Source organism: Parambassis ranga, chromosome 7 (genome assembly GCF_900634625.1).
Source record: "Parambassis ranga chromosome 7, fParRan2.1, whole genome shotgun sequence".
Taxonomy (NCBI): domain Eukaryota; kingdom Metazoa; phylum Chordata; class Actinopteri; family Ambassidae; genus Parambassis; species Parambassis ranga.
The window spans coordinates 15,544,175-15,565,638 of record NC_041028.1 but is presented as its reverse complement, the minus strand read 5'-3'; the positions used below and the strand labels follow the sequence as shown (position 1 = coordinate 15,565,638).

The 21,464-nt window shown below is 40.9% G+C and overlaps 3 protein-coding genes across 15 annotated transcripts; 1 reads left to right on the top strand and 2 right to left on the bottom strand.

Moving 5' to 3' along the window:
* Positions 1-1,620: 1,620 nt before the first annotated feature.
* Positions 1,621-3,154, bottom strand: micos10 (mitochondrial contact site and cristae organizing system subunit 10). The gene is made up of 4 exons (XM_028410390.1): positions 3,044-3,154; positions 2,118-2,165; positions 1,917-2,023; positions 1,621-1,839 (listed from the first exon to the last, which is right to left on the bottom strand). Exons 1-4 carry the CDS (start codon positions 3,105-3,107, stop codon positions 1,831-1,833), a joined length of 228 nt encoding a protein of 75 aa, XP_028266191.1. The 5' UTR covers positions 3,108-3,154; the 3' UTR covers positions 1,621-1,830.
* Positions 3,155-3,498: 344 nt separating this feature from the next.
* On the bottom strand, positions 3,499-5,883 carry sike1 (suppressor of IKBKE 1). 2 transcript variants are annotated; one of them, XM_028410068.1, is made up of 6 exons: positions 5,703-5,883; positions 5,471-5,576; positions 5,295-5,400; positions 5,075-5,217; positions 4,843-4,956; positions 3,499-4,467 (listed from the first exon to the last, which is right to left on the bottom strand). In XM_028410068.1, exons 2-6 carry the CDS (start codon positions 5,501-5,503, stop codon positions 4,327-4,329), a joined length of 537 nt encoding a protein of 178 aa, XP_028265869.1. In that variant the 5' UTR covers positions 5,504-5,576; positions 5,703-5,883; the 3' UTR covers positions 3,499-4,326. The 2 variants fall into 2 exon arrangements, with proteins under 2 accessions (XP_028265869.1, XP_028265868.1); XM_028410067.1 differs by having other exon boundaries at positions 5,471-5,883.
* Positions 5,884-7,542: 1,659 nt separating this feature from the next.
* csde1 (cold shock domain containing E1, RNA-binding) lies at positions 7,543-20,529 on the top strand. 12 transcript variants are annotated; one of them, XM_028408897.1, is made up of 24 exons: positions 7,543-7,699; positions 10,060-10,721; positions 11,548-11,806; positions 12,976-13,164; positions 13,704-13,902; positions 14,031-14,197; positions 14,895-14,981; positions 15,317-15,414; positions 15,493-15,574; positions 15,837-15,965; positions 16,062-16,187; positions 16,304-16,519; positions 16,647-16,817; positions 16,906-17,067; positions 17,225-17,236; positions 17,463-17,480; positions 18,236-18,340; positions 18,411-18,589; positions 18,678-18,790; positions 18,883-19,002; positions 19,081-19,256; positions 19,356-19,519; positions 19,677-19,809; positions 19,936-20,529. In XM_028408897.1, exons 3-24 carry the CDS (start codon positions 11,681-11,683, stop codon positions 19,981-19,983), a joined length of 2,820 nt encoding a protein of 939 aa, XP_028264698.1. In that variant the 5' UTR covers positions 7,543-7,699; positions 10,060-10,721; positions 11,548-11,680; the 3' UTR covers positions 19,984-20,529. The 12 variants fall into 12 exon arrangements, with proteins under 12 accessions (XP_028264698.1, XP_028264705.1, XP_028264706.1 ...); XM_028408904.1 differs by lacking the exon at positions 11,548-11,806; XM_028408905.1 differs by lacking the exon at positions 11,548-11,806 and having other exon boundaries at positions 12,949-13,164.
* The last annotated feature ends 935 nt before the right edge of the window (positions 20,530-21,464 follow it).

Sequence of the window (21,464 nt, the reverse complement as noted above, 5' to 3'; positions counted from 1 at the left end):
CCATCTCCATTTGGCAGGAATACGTCCAGGTGCCCTGGGCTTACTCCCTCTGCCACCAGTATAATGATCCAAATCAGCAGCACAGTTTCACTCATCTCCCCATGCTGGCTGGCGAGTCCTGCCTCATCCACAGCTAAGAGCCAGAATGAGCCATTCGATCATTAACAGAGAGCTTGGAAGCAGCATGTCACAATGATGACAGGCACTGGAGGAGGGCACAAAAAGAGATAAGCTTTTACCAGGCATTCGAAAGCAGTGCCAGTGAGAGGACCCACTGGAGACAGAAACAACAAGGACCAATTGTCAGAAATTACATCTCACCTCACTGAAGTAGATTTGTTCAGCTTCCGCAAGTGCTGAGCTGGAGCTCTGCTGCCTCACTCAACTCCTTTTATTGTGGGATACAAAGCAAGGGAGCAACAACCAACACAGAACTGTGCATTTGTGAGCAAGGCTCTGTTCCTATAAGTACTCTACAGGTACCAGGGTCCTTGTAACGCCGCCTTTCTGTCCCTCGCTCCTGTTAATCCCTGTGTCAGACACTCCAGCATGCCTCCCAGCCTGAGCGCACGGCTACTGAGAAGGAGCGTGTCAAAGCATTGAGCTGTTGAAGCATAACTATGCACAATCACAGCCAAGATATGGTAATTCTACATCATAGGAACTGGCGTGGGTGGTGTTTTCCTTGTTTGGTCATGGTGTATTTAACTACTGATGTACAACAATTAGCATTTATGTTATGTATGATTAAGATTTAACCTTTACCTTTTTGAAAGTTGCACCTGTGTGTGTTGAAGCTTTCATCTTTCATTTTTTTTTTACATTTATTCAATCAATAGAAAAATAATGACATTTAATCATACTGTATACACCTCAGATCACTCACACATCCTGATAATCAGTGGTTTTATTGGGGGAAAAAATCATATTGTACTTGGGTATTACTAGTACTGAGGACACTGTTAAATTTATTTGGCACATTCAATTTCTTTGCAGCTTAAGGTTGTGTATACAAATAATGGACGTATGAAAGTATGACAGTTGTAGTGGTGAAAATGCCAATATAGTGATTTCATTACAAGTAACCGTCTTGCATAAAAACTCCTCTGGGTCCCTTTTCATCTGTGATTCATTAATTCATTTAATGAACCAATTCATGCCAGAAGACAACATTCATTCCACCTTGGTCTATTATTCTCAACCATAATTACAGCCACAATTATTCACTTCTAACAGGGTCTGTTGAAAACTGAATAACAAAACAATAGCACTAGCACTGGGTTAAAAAAAAAAAAGTATGCACAGCAGTGGCTCGAAAGCGTTGGCAATATGCAAAGGTCTAAATTTTCATGCCCCCTCAGAAATGACTCCTCCCCTTCTTATCTGCCATGTCTGATCAGCTGCTGCTAACCTTCTGACCCTTCACCCACAACATGCCCACCACCTTATGGGACCCTACACTGCCTCCACCTTCCTTTAACAAGGTTAATAAAAATTGCTCATCAACTTAAAATATGTATTCCTGTATCCTGTTTCTCTTCTACTTTATGTGAATCAGGTCTTATATCGCTGTTATCATTATTACCATGCCCTTATACAGCATCAACCAGACATCAGTTGTGTTTTTGTCATGATGATTTTATTAAATAAACACAGACTGTCCCGATCAGGCACATACAAATCATACAGATTCAGAATAGAAATGGATTGTGACTGGGGACAAAGGAATCTAAATGTACAGAAGTGCAAATGATGATGCTCCCATAGACAAAACCAAACCAAGCAAAATTGAAACGATTAAAAAAATGGCAGTCCCATGATGACTTGCAGCTACTGCTCCTGTTGAAAAAACAAACACAACATGTTTAAATTATAAACATATAAAATGAGCCATTTTTGGGGGTAAACAAACCAACCTTTTCACTTCTGTGCAGCACATAATGTGACCTCAGTTCATTCTGACAGTTGGCATACGCCATGCCGAGTCCTGTTCCTGAGCCGAAGGAAATTGGCCATGTGCGCCCTACAAATAAGAAAGATGCTTTATATATTGTTACACAACAACAACGCACACAGAGAAACACTGGTGAACAAACACATCCACTGACACTACTCACGTTTGAAGAAAAGAACAGAAAACACAATTCCTAAACTCAGTCCTGTACCTGGAAAACAGAAGGAGACAGTGTGACAGGCAACAATAGACAGCTTAACCTCATTTTTATTATTTCTGTTCACACTTTAACTGGGTTAAATGTTTTCCTTTAAGCTATAAACATGTTGGTGTGCAGTAGCTCACATTTCAGATATCTATAATCTATAACATGTATAGCAAGTGTACAGTTTCCCTGACTCCACTAGCTGATGCTGTCAGTGCCATCGCACCAAAGTCCATTGAAGAATCTCACGATTTAAGACTTAGCTTCGCTTGCTCGCACCACGTCAATGACTGAACACCACAGAAACATTAACTGTGTAAATACAGCTTACTTCATCAGACCAGTCAGCCTCACCATGCTACCTGTCACTATTTCAACCCTATGATTTATTTCGTTCTGAATAAAATAAATGAGACGATGATTATTATTTATATAGCATTAACAATAATCATTGTTTGTGGTTCGTACATTGGCCGAATCCAGGAGTAGATCATGCTTTCTGACTTCCGATGCTTCGCTATCAATGTACGAGCGAATGTGTATATATTAACAACAAACTGGCATTTTCTGAACGGCGTCCTCACTTGGCTTCTGTCCTACAACTACGGCTAATGAAGGCACATACATTTATGAGTAACCGTAGAACCAAAGCATTAGTGGTTGCCTTCTGTCATTAAAATTCAAAATCTAATTTGATTACATTTAATGATAATGTATTAGTCATAGATAGAAGACTGGTCATTCAGTTGTCCTTTGCGAGCTAGCTAGTTAGCCTCCCATCCAGTCAATGACAGTTGTGGACAACAGTATAAAGTGCTGTTCATTTTGTCCTTGTTTTGGGGGTTTATAATGTCGTAATACAAGCAAATCTCAGAGATATTTACCTAGTTTAATGGCACCGTCTGCCAGGCATCGGTCCCACTTTTTCCCTAGCTCCTTCTCAGACATGCTGAACGTTAGCTTTCGTCAGGCTACAAGTGTCAAATGCAGCTCCGGTGCTGCATTCACGTGCTGTCGGAAATGTACGTTTATTTCGATTTGGGCGCAAAAGGACAAACAGCATGGTTTTATTATGCTATATTTCACTTTAAAGAGTTATTTACTTATTACTGTTGATTGAATATATATGGAGGTATGCGTTGTAAACCTCTGAATAATAAGTGTGTTTATGCCACCCGTGAACGCAACATTAATCTACTCCTGCGAACCTCGCGATGTTACACCCAGAGCAGCTTAATGTCGCCACCCTGCGATCAAGAATACATACTAGATATCCAAGAGAAATTTACCTCGACGCATAATGTACCATTATATCAGAAAAAAAGCTTAAGACTCGTGGTTGTATTGCAAAGTTTAAATGAAATTTCATTTGACACAAATCAGTACACTATCTAGAAGTCTTTACATCATGTTCACCTTCTTAACACTGGTTTCCTGAGATGACAATATACAGTTTGTGACAACATACAGTGCACACACATGTGGAATTCATTACACAAAAAGTTGGCATGTTTTGAAATTGTTACCACTAAATAAATGTGTGCCGTGGGCTGGTACACGTGACTGCATCTGGAGACTAGAAAACATGTGTTTAACACAGAATCAAGGTACTAAACAAGAAAATCATGTCATATATGAATTCTACAAACAGACTCACAATGTATCAAATTCAGAAATTGAGAGACACAATCACATACAAAGATTTCACTGCAGGCAAACTTTGTGAAACAGCCAAAAGTCATCTTCTTGGCAGCATGCCTTTTGCAGAGATGGCTTCTTGTGACCATGAAGTGTGTCTGAACAGCAAAGGGGCACCAAAGAGGTAGAATCTGCATCCTTAAAGAGTAAATGTATCTTTGGCCAAAAACAAAATAAACCCTCTTTACCTTTACTTTAGTACAAGTGTGTGGAAATCCCCTCCTACAAGACTGCAGTGATATACATGTAAATACTTACAATACAATGTTTATCCTTAGATATACCCACAGGTGAATATGTGATGTGTTTAAGTGGCCTTCACTACACAAAATATATACTGTCTGACTGCACTCCATCTGATGTAAAAAAAATAATAATCATGAGCTAGTGAACACAGCTGAAGTCTATCGACCCTGTCTCCGGGTCCTGGATGACTCACCAATGACCACAGTTCATAATAATGCTATGATCACTCATTGGATCCTGGCTGAGGGTTCTGTTCTGGTGTTGTTGTTGCTGCTGCTGCTGCTGGCTGATTGGTTTCTTCTTTTGCTATCTTCACTGAGCTCTTGCTAATGGCCAAGAGGTCTCGCAACTCCTTGTTCTCAATCTACAGGACACATGAAAACACACATTACTTCAAGACATCATATCTCAATTTGTAAATACCATCTTGCATAAGCTGAGGATAACTATAGCTCCTTTTACATTGGACAAAAAAAATCCAGCTTAAACCCACATAGGCTTATATTTGTCTTTGTCAATTTTTCTCTCTCAAACCACCAACATCACCATTAGTTTTCCTGAACAATGATAGCGAGAAATCATGATAAGGAAAACAAATGTGTTTTAATAGGTGTAACACTAAATACATGCAAATATTTGTTTGTGTCCGTGCAAACACCCTGTATATCATACCAACACAGAGCATGCCAGTGGATGATTTACTTAGAAAAACATCCATATTTAGTTCTGTTCTCCTCACCTCCAGCTGAGCGAGCCTCTCTCGGACAGAACAGTAGTGCTGATCGTCCACCTGCACAGCTCTTCTCATCACCTGGCCCATCTCACATATTCGCTCCACCTGGCTCTGAACTTCCTGGAGGAGCGTGACATCACCACAGATATTTTCTTTAGACTGTATGTTCAATAGTTTCAAATCTTGATCCACAATGACTGTGACGAATTTTTTTAAAAAGCTAGGAAAACGTTTGTACTTTGGCGTGGTCCTCGTGTAGGCTGAGCACAGGTTTGGTGTCCAGCTCCTTCTTTGCCATCATCAGCTGGAGCATCTGCTTACGGTACCGGCCCATAATCAACTCTAGTGCGTATTGGTGCTCTTCAAGAGACAGCCACAGCTCTGCGGGGAGTCATAATGAACTAGGTTAGCAGCGACAGAAAACACAATCCACATCCACAGAATAGTGCATCTTGTACCTTTATTCTCTTGTTGTAAGTCCTTAATTTGGGTATTTTCCTGAGTCAGAAGGACATGAGGCTTGTACTTTGTGAGCTCCTGAATCTCTGAGCTGTCTTCTATGTGCTGAAAGGGCAAAGCATTGTTAAGATATGCAACAAAGTATTTGTGACCGCGTTAAGATGCTGGTCCTTACCTTGTCTGGAAGGGCATTTCCCACCTCTCTCATGCTGTGTACTCTCTTGCTCAGGGCCCCGGACTGCTCTATCAGTCCCTCGGCGGCTGTGTCATGCTCTTTTAGCCTGTCGAGAAGGGTCCGAGCATCACCCAACACTTTCTCTAAACTGCAGGCCATTTACGGATATATTACCAACTACTATATATAACGTAAACACGCTTCTTCAAACTATAAAAACACAATAGCTTACGTAGGCTGTAAAGCCTTAGTTAAGCGAGGCAGCTCCAGTGTCGTTATAGCAACGTATGCATGCTGTTGGGGACTACGGCAATATTTTTGTCGGTAGAGAAAATAACTACAGAATATCCAAATAAGAAATTAGCACTCTTTCTGTTTTGTCAGTCTGGCGTTTCTGCGTTAGCTACAATGGGAACGTCACTTCCGCATATCTTCTTCCTGTCGAATTGATTGAGCTCTTCGTGTCCAAAGCCACGGCTGCTGCCATCTACTGGACGGCAGGAGTTCTGAAACCATAATTACAAGCATTTTAAGAATTAAATGAAATTGTAATTGTGACTATTAATCAAACGAGAAAGACTGAAACATAATTTTTATATTAATCTAAGTAGATATGACGAGCCATTTTTTTAAACACAGACCTAATATTATTCCTAATCTATTTACTTATCCTAAAATAAAACGCTTGATAAGGCGTCAACAATGGCAAAGTGGCACTTTCAAAAAAAAAAATTAAAGCTGCAAGCAGCATTGCGGGCCCTCGCGCACCTTGCGATCCACGGGGCCATCGCTGTCTGCTCTCCTATGCTCTCCTCTTCTATCATTTCCAGAGACGTACAACAAACACATGTTTACAACAGAAATTTCCTGCTGCCAGTAGGTGACGCTGTGGCGGTATCATCCTATTAGCATATATATCTATTCAGACTTAGGTCCATAGTAGTACTGTAAGATTTTGTCCACATTGCATGAAGTATGTTGGTGGTACTGCAGAAAAACAGTGTTTCTTTGTAATGGCGAATGGTCAACTTTGAGGCCACGCCCCCGCCACAAGTGGACACAGTGAATTTGTGCGGCAATAGTTGCTATAGCTGCACTACAACTGTGCAAGCTCCGCAGTTGCGTCATTCATGTATACGTCTAATGGTCATGAACAACTATTACAGTCAAACACATAACACAGTACCTTAAACTTCCCACACCCACATCAGGAAATAAAGTTTTCTACTGGAAAATCCTACACACAGAGATGCTTTCTTAGGATTGTACTATGGTTGTGGACCGTGTACACTTAGCATTGTGGTTTTCGTAGGGCTAACAAACACTAGCTAACCTTGAACTAATAATGTTACTTATGCGTTATCCCCCTGACTACACCTTACAGTAACTGGCGGCTACACATAAGAATCCTAATTCCTATTTTATTTATCTTATTTTATTTTTGGCGACTCTGAATCGATCCAAGTTTTTTAAGAATCGATATTTTAAATTACATCAACTCAGCATTTTCGCTCCGTACATTTCCACCCATACATAAGCATGTTTAAAGCATTGGATTTGTCTCTCTGAGGGGTTGGCCTTTCCTCCACATGCAAACGTGTTTCACATTAATGAAATAAAGAGTTTTTTGTCTTGTCTCCTATGATGACATCGGTGGACTGTTGACATGGCAATGTACCAAGTTAAAATAGAGGAGCTACACGTTAAAGTCAGCAAATTTCAAGATTTTTGAATTTCAAGATTCATGAATTCATTAATTAAGTTTGGTGAGTTTTGGGGCATGTTAAGGGGGAAATGAAAAATAATAATTCTCTAGGGTTTCAATACGGCTCTCGCGCCGTTCGGTGCTCGGGCCCGTCATTCCTGAGCACATCCCGTATGTTGCAACCAGGTTGCAACGTGAAGCCATAGACACTGTACTGTGGGAGAGACTATCCACCCTCTGGAGTATTAGTATTTACTTTAGCTGTATGCGGGTCTGTAAATTGTTGTAAAGTAATTCCACTGCTGAATATTATTTCTGTTGTGAGCTTGGATGTTGTGGTAGATGGTGTGGTAGACGGAGACAAGTAGTGTTCCATGGACCGTTGCGGAATGGGTCACTCTTTCTTTTAGGGTGTCTGGTCAAACTAACCTTGTGAAATATCGCGATAGCCGCCTCCCCTCATCACTACGTAATGTGCCGTGCTGCTTCTAGCGGCGCTGGTGACAGTGCTGAAAGCTGTTGGGGTGAGTTTTTATTCATTTTTCTATCACAAAAAACGGTTAAACGGTTATTTATATAATATAAAGTGGGGCATTTTCTTTTTCTTATCCAGTGGCTCTTTAGAAGCGGACAGGTTGTCTAGCGCTTAGTCATACGCAGAAGTCGGGCCTGGGTGGGGGCGGCCGTGTTTTTTCTCCCCATAAATCACACACAAGGGTTAGCAGCGTGCTATCTAGCTATAGCTAGCCACTTAGCTATACCAGTGGCCTAGATATGTTGTTAACGATAGGGTTTAAACAGTGTGTACGTTTGTGTTAAAGGGGTCCCGGTACCCCAAAGAGGCAGGATTTGTGTGAATTTGTGTTTTGGCGTGGTTATGCTGTCTTTAACCTCTGAACCATTAGAAAATAACTGAGCAGGAGCGTCTGACAGCTTCTACGTAGCTTCTTTGTTGTCCTGCCCTCGTGTCGTTAGCTTCGAAGAAGCTGCAGTTCCGTTATCGGCTCATGAAGACAATAAACTGCTTTATTGATATGTTGCACGGTCTAATAAATCATCATAAGTTAGGAAGGAGCATATAATGTCAATTGTATTGCCTTCAACAACTACTTCCGTGCTTAGTTGTCCACAGTTTGAGATAAAATAACCCCCGTTGGAGGGCGATCCAGTTTTACAAACCACCATTTTCTTAATATTAAGGAACTATTTATCTGTCACGTAGTTGCTGATTTTTGCTCACGTTAGTTACCTCCTATCAAGCCACATTGTGCTAAGATTTGGGATTTCGTAATAAACGCCAGACATATTGCGGGTGGGCATTGGTATGTTTTTCTCCATGCAACAATCAAAGTTTTACCACCTTTCAGAAACTTTAAGCCCTAACGTGTCACACGACAGTGATGACAACTAGTCGACAGAAATGCTGTGTATTTACAACAAACCCATAATATTCCTATTATAAAAGTCGGAAGCGTTTGCTGTTTACGACTTTAGCATTAGCAAGATGCTAATCTGCGAGGTTCTGTTTGTCCAGGCAAGGTCATTATCTTTTTTGTATTTGATTTCTTGTTTGTATCACGTTATTTTAGTGAGAGCAACTGTCGACTTTTTGGGCCTGTATTTGGGTTTAGCACGTCTTGTTAAATGAACTGATTAGCCTAATGTGACGTTTCCTATGGCGCTGCATGCCGCAACGTGTTGGATCAGGCCCTGTTTCCAGCTGAGGGTAGCGGATTGCTGGGAAGTCACATGGTTGGTCCTGTCAAGAGTGGTTGTTGTTCGGGCCCGAACCAGGGTGGCACCGTAATGTTAGTGCTCGAGACTTTGTTGTTTAACAGTTATGTTGTGACAGTGATCTATATTGTTTCGTAGCCTGTGTTTAATGATTGATGATGATCTAAGCTGTAGTTTAAAAGTTGTGTTTAAGTCCTAAAACGGCCAATCGCCGTCGATCGTTTCGTGGGTGGATTGTTTTTCATTCTCTTTCTGCGTCACCAAAAGCTGTAAAAAGGGGCCCTGAAAACCCACCTTCTTCAAGGTTATTTTCACAGAAGCATCGTAACTCTTCGTTGACAATAACCTTTGACACATATACCCACTTCATCTTGTGTTCATGGAGTTCTTTGTGGGTACTGCCAGAAGTATGAGCACTTTTAGTTCTTTTAAATGTAGGACCAAGTGCCAATTTGTTTATCAATATCAGACTGATTTCTGAAAAACTCTTCCCTCTACTACAAGGAATCTTATAATAGCCTCTAAAACATTATATTGTAATCTTTGGTATGTAGGATCTGGGTCATTGCGACACAGCCACAGCAGAATAGATATCATGTGTCTTGGGTTGGCTCAGCTAGCTTGTTTTTAAAGCGGTGTATTTAGGTCAAAACAACACTGTACACTAACCTACTGATAAAGGTCAGTTTCTGTGTGTTAAGAGTACAATAATCACCAGCGATACAAGCGTTATTCACCTTTGTGTTAATAAGTTGGCCTTACTTGCCCCTCAAACATGCGTCCAATGCAGATTGAGGGCTTTGGTCTGAAATGTTGCTGTAAATATCATAGCCTGAGCCGAAAGCATGCACAAGGACTTGTTGATCCACAGCTCTTGCCTGCTTGTCAGCTGCCTGGCAGCATGCACAGTATCTAGAGGCATCTGCGGAATACTTATTTTTGTACTTGGGTGTAGAGTAAACAGCCTTGTGGGTGTTACAACTAAAACTTGAGACCACTGTTGCTCTAGGTTAATACAGTTTCACATATTAAAGTCAAAATTTTTGGAGTTTATTATTTTTTTGCCTCACTGCAGGTTCTTTCTATTTAGGTTTGTGAAGCCAACATGAAACATTTCTCCCATCTAACTCTTATGTTTTTCCCCCAACAGTATGAAGTGAAACAGAACTGAATTTTTGTACCATCCGCAACTGCTTCAAGTTCAGATCACAACAAAGAAACTGAAGATTAATATCCAAAAACAAAATTGCAACACTGAAGACACTTGGGGAAAGATCACTTCAAGGATTTATAACACAAGAAGTAACCAAATCCTGAAACGACCAAAGAATACGCGCATCAGCCCAACTGAAACACAAAAGAGAAGCAATCCCACGCCCAAGCATATTCTGAGAAGACCATTACTGATCTGAAACCAGAAGTTTGTGCCTACTCAACAGCTTTGACAAAGCACACGTCCCAACGCTGCTCCTAGTCCTCCTCATCCTCACTACACTGCCGACTCACCACCGGGGTGTGGAGTGGGCTGCTATCTGCTAGTTTTTCCCCCCATAGTTCCCCCCATCTTTTCCCTCCCTTCGATCTTCCCTCTGTTTTCATAGTATTTTTTCTGAGCAGTGTTATTGCACCTGCATTTGCCTTTTTTGCGCTAGATTGCTCCCCCCCCTTTTTTTTACTTTATGCAACCATCTAGAATTTGTGCCAGAAACCTGTAACAAGTGTGTGTGTACAACTGTGTGCGTGAAGAGGTCTGCAAGAACTCTGAAGTCATCAAGATCCTGAGAATTACAAGCCACAACACGACGTGTAAAGGTGGGTGTCAACTGCAGCCCCTTCATACATGACACAAGACCTATCATGTTTATATCTACTGTGCATTATACTTGTGATTTTTCTCCCGACAATATGCTGAAATCCAAAAACTATAAATTATTTTGTACATTCCTCCTTATGATAAACAGATTGTGTAACACTCTATTCCTATTGTTTAGCCAGCTGTGCTGATAGGGAGCAGTAATGCAGAGGTTTTTATTTATTTTTTGTCACTAAACTCAAATAATGGTGTATTCACCTCCTTGCTTTCTGAAGTAACAAATTTAGACACACACATACTTGGATTAGTGACCTCATCAGTCAAGTTTGGATTTCACAATTTTTAAGAAGCTGATTCTGCAGTGATTGTTAATGGCCACAGTTGTTTTCACAAATTAACATACTTTCCTGCAGAGGGATACATGTGCAAACGTAGCAACTTCTCCACAACATTGCACAGCTTTTGTGTGGAATGATTGCAATAACTGAGTGGATTATCTGATTTCATAATCTCAGCAAACTCTACATTGCTATTTCCTAAATATAACTTCCTAAAACACCCTTTTTTACGCCAGTGGAACTGCCACCACCCCTAAACTGTTAAACTGGTTATTCAATTTAGTTGGAGAATGAATTGATTGCCCTCCCACACCCAACCTGCACCTTTTTCCAATTGTGTCGTTAAGTCATATCCTCCCTTATTTTGCCTTTTCAACCTTTCCTGGGATTACAGCCCACAGCCATTTTCCTTTGTTTGTGACACTTGGCACACTGGCTGACCTATCTGCCTTACCCGTTATGTTTGTTCCTCTCTTCACCCTTGCAGACATCCAGCGGTGTATCATTGGGTGGTTACATAGGAATAAATCTAAACAGTCAAGCAAAAAGAAAAAAAAATCAGTCAAGTAATCAAGTTCAACAAGCGCTCAAGCAAGTTTGGTCCGAGTTTATGGGAAAATATGGGCAGCCCCTGGAAAGGCTTTGTTGAGTTTACCTTGCCTGCGTCGCCACCCACCGCGTTTGTTAGTGCTGACCTGAGCAGCACCTCCCCTGTCGGACTCAGCCTGTCGCCATATGGCCGATCCGTAAGTTTCACCTTCCCACCTCTTTTTCTACGTGCCCCACCCCATCGAGCACCCATCTACCCACCTTGCCCTGCATCTTTGCTTTGAATGGCCTAACCTCTTCCATCTTTTCAGGCTCCCGAGACTAGCCTCTACTCAAGTTATTGTGGCTGGGTGAGGGGTGTTTTGCCAAAATGTTGTTTTTTCACAATACTTTATTTTTTCCCCCTTATTTTTTTACTTTGCGCTACAATCCAGAATTTTTTTTTCTCAGTCCATGACACAGGCAGATCGTGGTGTACTAAATTGATATGCATACATTTTCTCAAGTCAGGCAACAAAATTCCAAACTAAATTGAATTCAAGCTGGACCATAGAAAAGCAGATTCAATATACTCAACCATCGGCAACAAAGGAAAAAAAAAACTGATTTCACTTATCGATCGATAAGATCGATCTTATCCATTTAAAGAATCGTTTTTCCCACACTGGCAAGCAAACTAAACGTTCAGGCGTGCTGCCTGTGTACTGTCCTGTATTTAAAGGCCTCCCATACCTTATGTGTTGAAGAGCTCACTGTGCAGTGTAGGATCTTATTGAAGAGGCTGCTCTGGGACCCCCTGTCATAACCCATAATCCATTACCAACTCTGTCCACTTTAGATGCACCGCTATATGACCTGTCATTTGCATTTTCTGATTCTCCATCTTTAGTAGTTTTATTTTACTTGAATAACATTTGCAACACTGCACTTTAAGCCTTCCACCTTGATTGGCTATGTCGAGTTGATCTTTTTAGTTTGCTTTCTTCATAGATCCATTCTTGCTCTAATGCACTAGTATTTTCAACCACCCAGTAGTGCTGTAGATTGATCCTCTTTAATTTTGCGTGACATTGTTATGGATATATAACCAGTTTCCAGGTAACCTTATGTTCTTCTACTTGTGTTTTTTCTATTTTTCATGGAGTTTGAGTATTGGTTTTGGATGGGATGTAGTTTACATAATAAATGGCTTTGGAAGAAGTTGAGAGTGTGATGTGCTGCTGTGGTGTGTATATATAGTATGGTAGGTCTTAAAATTACATTTATCAAATTTTGCTTCTCCTTTGGAACTCCACTTGGGTATTTTATAACCATAACTGGTTTGCATAACCACTCATAGATTGTGGCTGCTACATCCTCCCAACAGTGTGTACCAGTCCTAGCCCCAGTGTCAGAAATGGAAAGAGGCTCCTCTGAACCTCCAGTGGCTCGCAACACTGGCTCTGCCCCATCAACCTCCTCTGGTCCCATGCCTATCCCTCGTTCCTCCTCTGTCTCTTGCCATCCCCACCCAGGAAGTAAAAAACACAAGCGGACTCCCTTGTATCAGAGATCAGTAAGAGGGCATGTTCTGCGGTGCCCACTCAGACTTAACGGCTCAAACAGCTGCTTTTTGTGTCACGAGACCTTTGCTAACAGCATGGTTTGTAGGTGTTTTGAAAAACAAGTTTTACCAGGGTTTTCTGGCAGTGAGTTTTTATTGGTGTTGCAGTACAGTCACTTGTTGGGTAGAGGTAGGTAAATGGTTTGTCTAACTAGAACTGCATGATATTTTGTCAGAGTTTAGATAATGCCCAGAAACTCACTTAAATCACTCAAAAACTGGTTGGACTGTGGCCTTTAGTGCATGCCATGACCAGAAAATACTTTTTGTATAATTCATCCTTAATGTTTGTGCTGTACTGATGTGCCAGGAATTCCTAGAAGGCTCTAATAGACCATTACTCCCCCTCACTTCCTAAAGTGTGTTGTACTTGCATGTTTTATTGTTTTTGTTTTATGGGTGCCACGAAACACTGCATTAAAGACAAGTTATTAATTTCTTCATGTTAATACCCTCCTGTTTGAATTTTAATGTCTGCTTCTCTTCTCCAGATGAGTTTTGACCCAGGCATGCTCCATAATAATGGGCATACTGCATATGCCAACGGCACAGGGCCTGGTATTAGAGAGACTGGTGTGGTGGAGAAGCTCTTGACTTCCTATGGGTTCATCCAGTGCTCCGAACGCCAGGCTCGTCTCTTCTTCCACTGCTCCCAGTACAATGGCAATCTGCAGGACCTAAAAATAGGAGGTGAGTGCTTTGTCAGGTGTAAATGTAGCTTGGCAATTTTGTTGGAAATAAACATGCAAGAGGTGCTTCACTGAGACTTGAATTGATTGTGTGTTTTTTTTTGTCCCCTTTTGTACCTCTCTCATTAGATGATGTGGAGTTTGAGGTATCCTCTGACAGGCGCACTGGCAAGCCCATAGCAGTGAAGCTGCTTAAGATAAAGCCAGAGGTGCTGCCAGAGGAGCGCATCTCGGGCCAGGTGGGGCCAGACCTGCACGCCTATCCCTTTACTGTGCTGCATGGTTATATTCATCCAGTTAAGGAACACCATTTTATTTTTGGTCATGTCCTTGTCTGTCAGCATCACCTTTAAATGGCCCATTGTGTAGTTTTGTGTGGGTTATTTGTGTACAATGAAAAAAATGTTCTTATCTTGTGTTCTTGCTCTAATGCTGCATAAATTCAAATATCTACTACATTTGAAAATCAGATTGGCTTGCTGGTGCTAGCATGCATGTTCGCTGAAATGTTGAATGTCTGGGAGAAAATATCGTCAGTTTAATTTCGGGGTGTTAAAAACTAAAGGGACAGTCATGTTGCACATCTGTAAACAGTGCTTGCTGCATCATTAACAAAGATCAGCTTGGGAAGATGGGACGGCAAACTTTTCTGCTTGATTTTTTTCTTAAGATCCAAGTGGTACCATGTGTAGTGGATACAAATAATTGAATCTACATGCAGACTATTGTGAGCCCATAAACTATTACACCCGTACTGACTCACATGTTAATTTTCAGATTTCATTTTATATAAATAAGTGTGCAGATTTCACTCTGAAGTGCAGTAACGTATGCACACTTGATGAATGTTATTCTACCCATAGAATTTTAGCCGTCTCATACGTCATAAATGTTTTTAAATTGGTGTTGTATGTGTAGTGAATAATTATCCTAAAGCAGTGTGTTAACAGCCTCCACCTCTTTCTTTTACCCCCCCCCCCCCCTTTACTGCAGGTTGTCTCGTCAATCCCGCTGCACTTGGATGGAAAGTCTGCTCCCGGCCAGGTGCCCACTGGAAGTGTTTGTTATGAAAGAAATGGGGTATGTGTTACCGATTGCACCTTGCTTGATCAATAAAACTGAGATTGTGATTAGAATTTCATTCTTCCATTATTGAAGATTTTGTGCAGACAACACTGTTACATGTACTGTACTTGGATTGGTTTTGCTAATTACCAGCTCATGACAATATGCAAACATGTTCTGTTAAGAGTACTGAGTCTGCATATGTTCGACATAGTCAAAGTGAGACATGGGCCAAGTCTTGAGCTCTTATAGCTGAAGTGTGTCCTTCTTTTATATCATTACTTTTACATTGTGGATTTTAGAGTTTGTAGGTGAATCCTAATCATCTTTAACCCTGTTTTTCTTTACAGGAAGTGTTCTATCTTACCTATACTCCTGAGGATGTAGAGGGTAATATCCATCTGGACACTGGTGATAAAGTCAGCTTTTATATGGACACCAACAAGCAGTAAGTGTGACACTGTAAGTAATGTCCGAACAAAAGCTTGGCGTGAATTTTAAAATTTATGGCTTTCTTGTGTTTCAGTACTGGTGCAGTCAGTGCTCGCAATATTCAGCTTGTGAAGAAAAAGCAGATGAGGTGCCAGGGTGTGGTTTGTGCTACAAAGGTAAGATTCACTGATATTAAAACATAAACTTTGTATATGTAGGGGGACAGTTGTCTGTTATGCAGAAAAGAACACCAGAAGAGACAGACGTTCAGACATACAAACTCATCAAAGCTGCACCCAGACATAAAATCCATGTTGCAAAAAAATGCGGATTCCTTCTGATGGCATTAACTTGGTTAACCGTTTCCCTAACCCACTCAAATGTGGAGCTCTGATTCCACCTCACCTCACCTTTATGTTGAAACCTGTGTTCTTTCAGGAGGCCTTTGGATTTATTGAGAGGGCAGATGTGGTGAAGGAGATCTTTTTTCACTACAGCGAGTTCAAGGGTGACCTGGAGGCTCTTCAGGCTGGAGATGATGTTGAGTTCACCATCAAAGACAGAAATGTAGGTGCCTTTTTTTAAAACTACAATCCACAAATCTCTGATTATTGAATCTGAATTCTTAAGCAAACACTTAAACATGTGTATAATATTCAATAGGGTAAGGAAGTGGCTACTGACGTGAGACTGCTCCCTCAAGGAACAGTCATCTTTGAGGATATCAGCATTGAGCAGTTTGAAGGCACCGTTGTCAAGGTCATTCCTAAGGTTCCCACCAAAAACCAGGCAAGTAAAATTACAAATCTGGTTCCTAATAACCGTAAAAGCTGACACAAAACAGTGATGAGTACCCAAGAGTATAAATTATAGCTCTGACAAAGCTGTCCTTCTTGCCTGCACAGAATGACCCTCTACCGGGTCGTATTAGTGCAAGGATTGGTTACAATGAGAAGGAGCTGCCATTTGGCGAGAAGGACACCAAGTCCAAGGTGACCCTATTGGAGGGTGACCACATTCAATTCAACATCTCCACTGATCGCAGAGATAAACTGGAGAGAGCCACCAACATTGACATACTCCCAGACACCTTCAACTTCACCAAGGAGACTCGAGAAATGGTGAGAAATGATCAGATTATTTCCAATAGTTTTTTTTGTTTTTTTTTAAATGCATGACTGTTGAGATGCTGTAGAGAGCATCTACACAAAACTTATGTCTTATATGTTGTGTCACCAACTCTTCTAGGGTGTGATTGCAGCCATACGAGATGGCTTTGGTTTCATTAAGTGTGTGGATCGGGATGCCAGAATGTTCTTTCACTTCAGTGAAGTTCTGGAGGAGAGTCAGCTGCATATCTCAGATGAAGTGGAGTTCACTGTTGTGCCTGTAGGTCCTCTTTATAAGCTTTTCAAAAAAGTATGTATTATGCATTATTACCTAAGCAGGCATATTATGATTATGATATGTTAATAATCAACTAAAATAAATGTCCTGTGTTTGCCAGGATATGCTGTCAGCTCAAAGGAACCATGCAGTTCGCATCAAGAAACTTCCCAAAGGCACTGTGTCCTTCCATACACAGTCTGAGCAGCGTTTTGTTGGCGTAGTGGAGAAGGAAGTTGTCGCAACAACCAAGAATGCCAGTCCCACTAAGGGCAAGGAGAAGGTAACATAATGAATATTTCTCTCAAATCGTTGCGTGTTCATTTTCCATTTCCCAACACTCCTCACCTACCCCTCTTTCAGTTTCTGTTTTAGTTCTAATGTTCCTCTTTGCTTTCTCCCTTAATGAACTCTTCCTCTTCATGCTCCTTGTCGATTAGAAAAAAGACAAGGTAGGAATGACACCTTCTGCATGTAGCCACACAAAAGATGCTCGTATTCTGAGCAAATTGCAAAAACGTATCTAAATGATTGACTAACATTTAATTTAAGAAGTATTTCCAGATTTTTACATGATCAGTCTAAAAAGCAAATCCTTGTAAGAAGACTGAATGTGTGGTACTGACGAACGGCGCTATATAATCGTCTGTTTTTCTTTTGTGTTTTTTTTTTTTAAAGGGTAAAGTTGTAGAAAAGGTTAGTCTTTGCAGGGCCTATGGCCAACTGATCGCCTCCTTTACCTCTTTAGTTGACAGCATGGTATTGGATCACAGATTAACCCTTGGAAATATGAAATTAAACATTGGCAGATTAAGTGAGAAGTAGGGCTGCACAATTAAAATTGTTTTTGGGAACAACCTTTTTTTTTCAGGTTCTGATCTGTGTATATTCATACCAGCCTAGTGGAACATCCATTGTTTTGGTCCTTCCTTAAACAAAAAAAATAATAATTTCATATTAGTGATTTGTTCAGCCTTTTTTCTGGTCTCTAGTATTCTGAAACTTTTAAGATTGCTTTTGCACTCAAAACAAGTTGATTATTTTTAATTTGTACGCCTTTTCATAACACCTCTCAGTTTTAAAAATCCTAGTAATTTCATGAAAATTTCAGTGAGTGATAATTGTTCCCAGTCGCTGTGTAACTACAGTAGTAATGGGTAATTATGCAGCCCTATGTGGTAGGCTATAACTCTGAGCTGTTGCGGTACATTAAGGCAATGCTAACACACTAGACTACTACATAGTGTTGCACTGCACACAGTGGTGCCTCTCATGCTTGTGTAGACATATTTGCACACCATCTTCTAATATGCCACGTGATCTTGGATCACCCGAGTGAATTCCTAGAGCCCTTTAAATTGTCAGACATTTGGCTTTGGCCTGGGCCAGCTGGATCAACTCTTCAGACTTGATTGGAAAGATAACACATTTGGTTTGTTGCCTACTTTTAGGAAGCTGAGGAAGGAGTGATTGCATATGAAGACTGTGGGGTGAAGCTCACTGTGCCGTACCATGCCAAGGATCTGGAGGGAGGTCACCCTCAGGCTGGAGACAAGGTATTGTCAACGAAACATAAAGGCTACACAAAAAGAGCTTTCATGATGTATTAATTCATTTGTCCTCTAGGTGGAGTTCTCAATCAGCGAGGTGAAGCGAACTGGCATGCAGAGCGCTGTCTCCATCCGCGTCCTCAACCGCAATGCCTCTAATGCCAAGAGACTGCATGGCTTTGTGGCCACGCTGAAGGACAACTTTGGCTTTATTGAGACCGCAAATCATGACCAGGAAATCTTCTTTCATTACAGGTATACGTTTAAGCTTTTCAAGGAGGTTTATGACTTTATGACATGGAAATATATTTTCATTCATAACAAGGACATGTCTCCTCTGCAGTGAAATGTGTGGAGACTTAGAGAATCTGGAGCTGGGCGACACAGTGGAGTACGCTCTCTCTAAGGGAAAAGGAAACAAAGTCAGTGCAGAAAAAGTTACAAAAGTGGCTGCAGGTATGAAGAGTCTTCTGTTAATGTTTATTTTGCATTGGCTAAACAGTGTACAGTGGAATACCTACTGTGTATATGTGTGTTTCCTTATTTAGTGAATTGCATTGGTGAAGATGTTGGTGCAACAGTGATGATGGGGAAAGTCATCCGTCCTTTACGAAGTGTGGACCCATCCCAAACAGAATACCAAGGTCTTATTGAACTCACAGAGGAAGGTTAGTGTCAAATTGTGTCAGCAACACAGAATTAAGTCTGGGGACTTTAAAGTTGAGTATTTTTTTTTAACCCCGTAGGAACTAAAGGGCAGACTTATCCCTTTGGAATCATGGGTATGGCAAACAAGGCTGATTGTCTGCAGAAAGGTGAACTTGTTAAATTCCAAGTTTGCACAGTTGCCCAGACTGGACAGAAGATGGCCTGCAGTGTGGTCCCTCAGCGTAGAGCCATGGTGGAGTGTGTCAAAGACCAGGTAGCTTTTATCTTCATCACCTAAACCTTACAGAGTGTGGGTCGTTTAGCGGTGACTGCAAAGTCTAAATCTTGATGTCTTTTTTTTTTGTTCTCCCAGTTTGGCTTCATTACATATGAAGTTGGTGAGAGCAAGAAGCTGTTCTTCCATGTAAAGGAAGTGCAAGATGGCCTGGAGCTCCAGACAGGGGATGAGGTGGAGTTTTCTGTTGTCCTCAATCAACGCACAGGAAAATGTAGTGCCTGCAACGTACGCCGAGTCAGGTAAGCACCATTATGCAGATGCATGAATTATGAAGATGTTTCTTATGAAAAGCAAATTTCAAATTTAACTATTACATCTTTAAAATGTATTTTTTAAGATGTGTCAGGCAACATTTTAAAGTAAAACATTCCTCCTCAAACTCCATCCATGTCACAGTGAGGGGCCTAAACCAGTGGTGACACCACGTCCTGACCGCCTGGTGAACCGACTGAAGAGTATCACTCTGGACGACGCTAGTGCTCCTCGTCTGGTCATCGTAAGACAGCCACGTGGTCCGGACAACTCAAAGGTACAGTTAGCCTTGTAATGTAATTGGATCATATTTACCAAATATTGCACACAGATAGGGACATTTTATGAAATGTGTATAAAGTTGAATATTCTGTAAAATGTGCCCTCTCCTCCTCTTCTGCAGGGCTTCAATATTGAGCGCAAGACTCGCCAGCCTGGTGTGATTGACTGAGCAATACCAAGCCTGGCCTATAAGGTGGTGGGATGCTGTCCCATAGGGCAACAGCAGGGGATAAGGGAATTCGACTTGACACATGCTTGTACACAAAGTCATGCACAAAAACATACGCACACATACAGTAATCGGCATGTGTAATCTTTGTCCCCATTGATACCTGCGAGGGAGCTTTCTTATTCCACAGCTCCCTGCCTCCCATGTATGATGTACTTGATACAGAGTTCCACACTGCAGTGTACATGGGATCTGTGAGTGTGTGCGTGTGTGACGTATCCTAGAAGTGATTAGTGTGTATCAGAGGTATTTGTTCCCGAGGGCTTTGTCCCTCTAAATCAGAGTGATGACTGTGTGGCTGTCTATGTCCTGATCTTTTGAATCTGCTTTGTCTGGAATTCTGCACCTACAATCTGTCCAGTAGTCTGACTGGGTTGAGTGCGACTGTCGGCATGTCTCTGAACCTCTAGCTATATCTTTTTGTTACTTATATTTTTTGCTCCGATTGCCCATGGGAAAAAATTAAACAATTTCATTATCCTGTTTCTTTGACTGTATGCTTTCCTACAAATTGCATAAAGCAAAGTTCCCTCCATAAGGAGGATCATATTTATCGTGCGAGCTTAAACTGAGGATTCTTCCCTGCTCGGTTTTTTTGAGCAGTTTTAAATGCTTTATTGAAGAGCTGAAGTGAAAGCATGGTGTGTGTGATGTATGTGAATGTCAAAGTAGATGATCTAATAGGATTTACTTTTACCAGTCTGGAGCCTTTAGATACCTTTTTGGTATTCACATGCTCCACCGCAATTTTTTTTCCCAGGTGCAGAATTCCTTGTGGCATCTTATCTGCAGTTCTTTTATACTATTTTTTTTTTCTTGCACATATTTTTTGCTTTTTTCCATTGAAACTCAGTTTGCTAATGAATAAAGTAAGAATAAGGTGCCTAAAAACTATGAGCAAATGAAAAATATAAAAAAAACTATAAAATAAAATTAGATGTATCCTCTGTTCCCAGCCAACCGCCAAAATATTCGAACAATCTTAGGGTGGCTTTCTTTTCTAGTAGAAATAATACTGATATGCATCCCAAACCTGTGGGTTGAAATATACTGTATGTAATGTGTGCTTTTTCTTTTCTTAGTGAAAGTTCAAACTTCAGACATAATGAAACAAATTTAACTTAAAAGATGGAGAAGGGGATAAGTATTAGTCAGTTTCTAAAAAAGGAAAAAAAAAAATTAAGATCAGGATTATCAGTTATTGTGCTCTGGAGAGGAGATGGGTGAGCTGTTGTGCCTCTGCACATTAAGTTACTGTCAAAATTAATTTCTTTGGAGATCACCGGGTTTCAGTTGAACCACATACAGAGGTTCTCCTGTACTTTTGTTAATGGTTGAATGAAACGATTAAAGTTTTATGAAAATCATGAGCACATTTGTTGTCTTATTTTTGTATGTGTACTTTATTTATGGATGTCAAA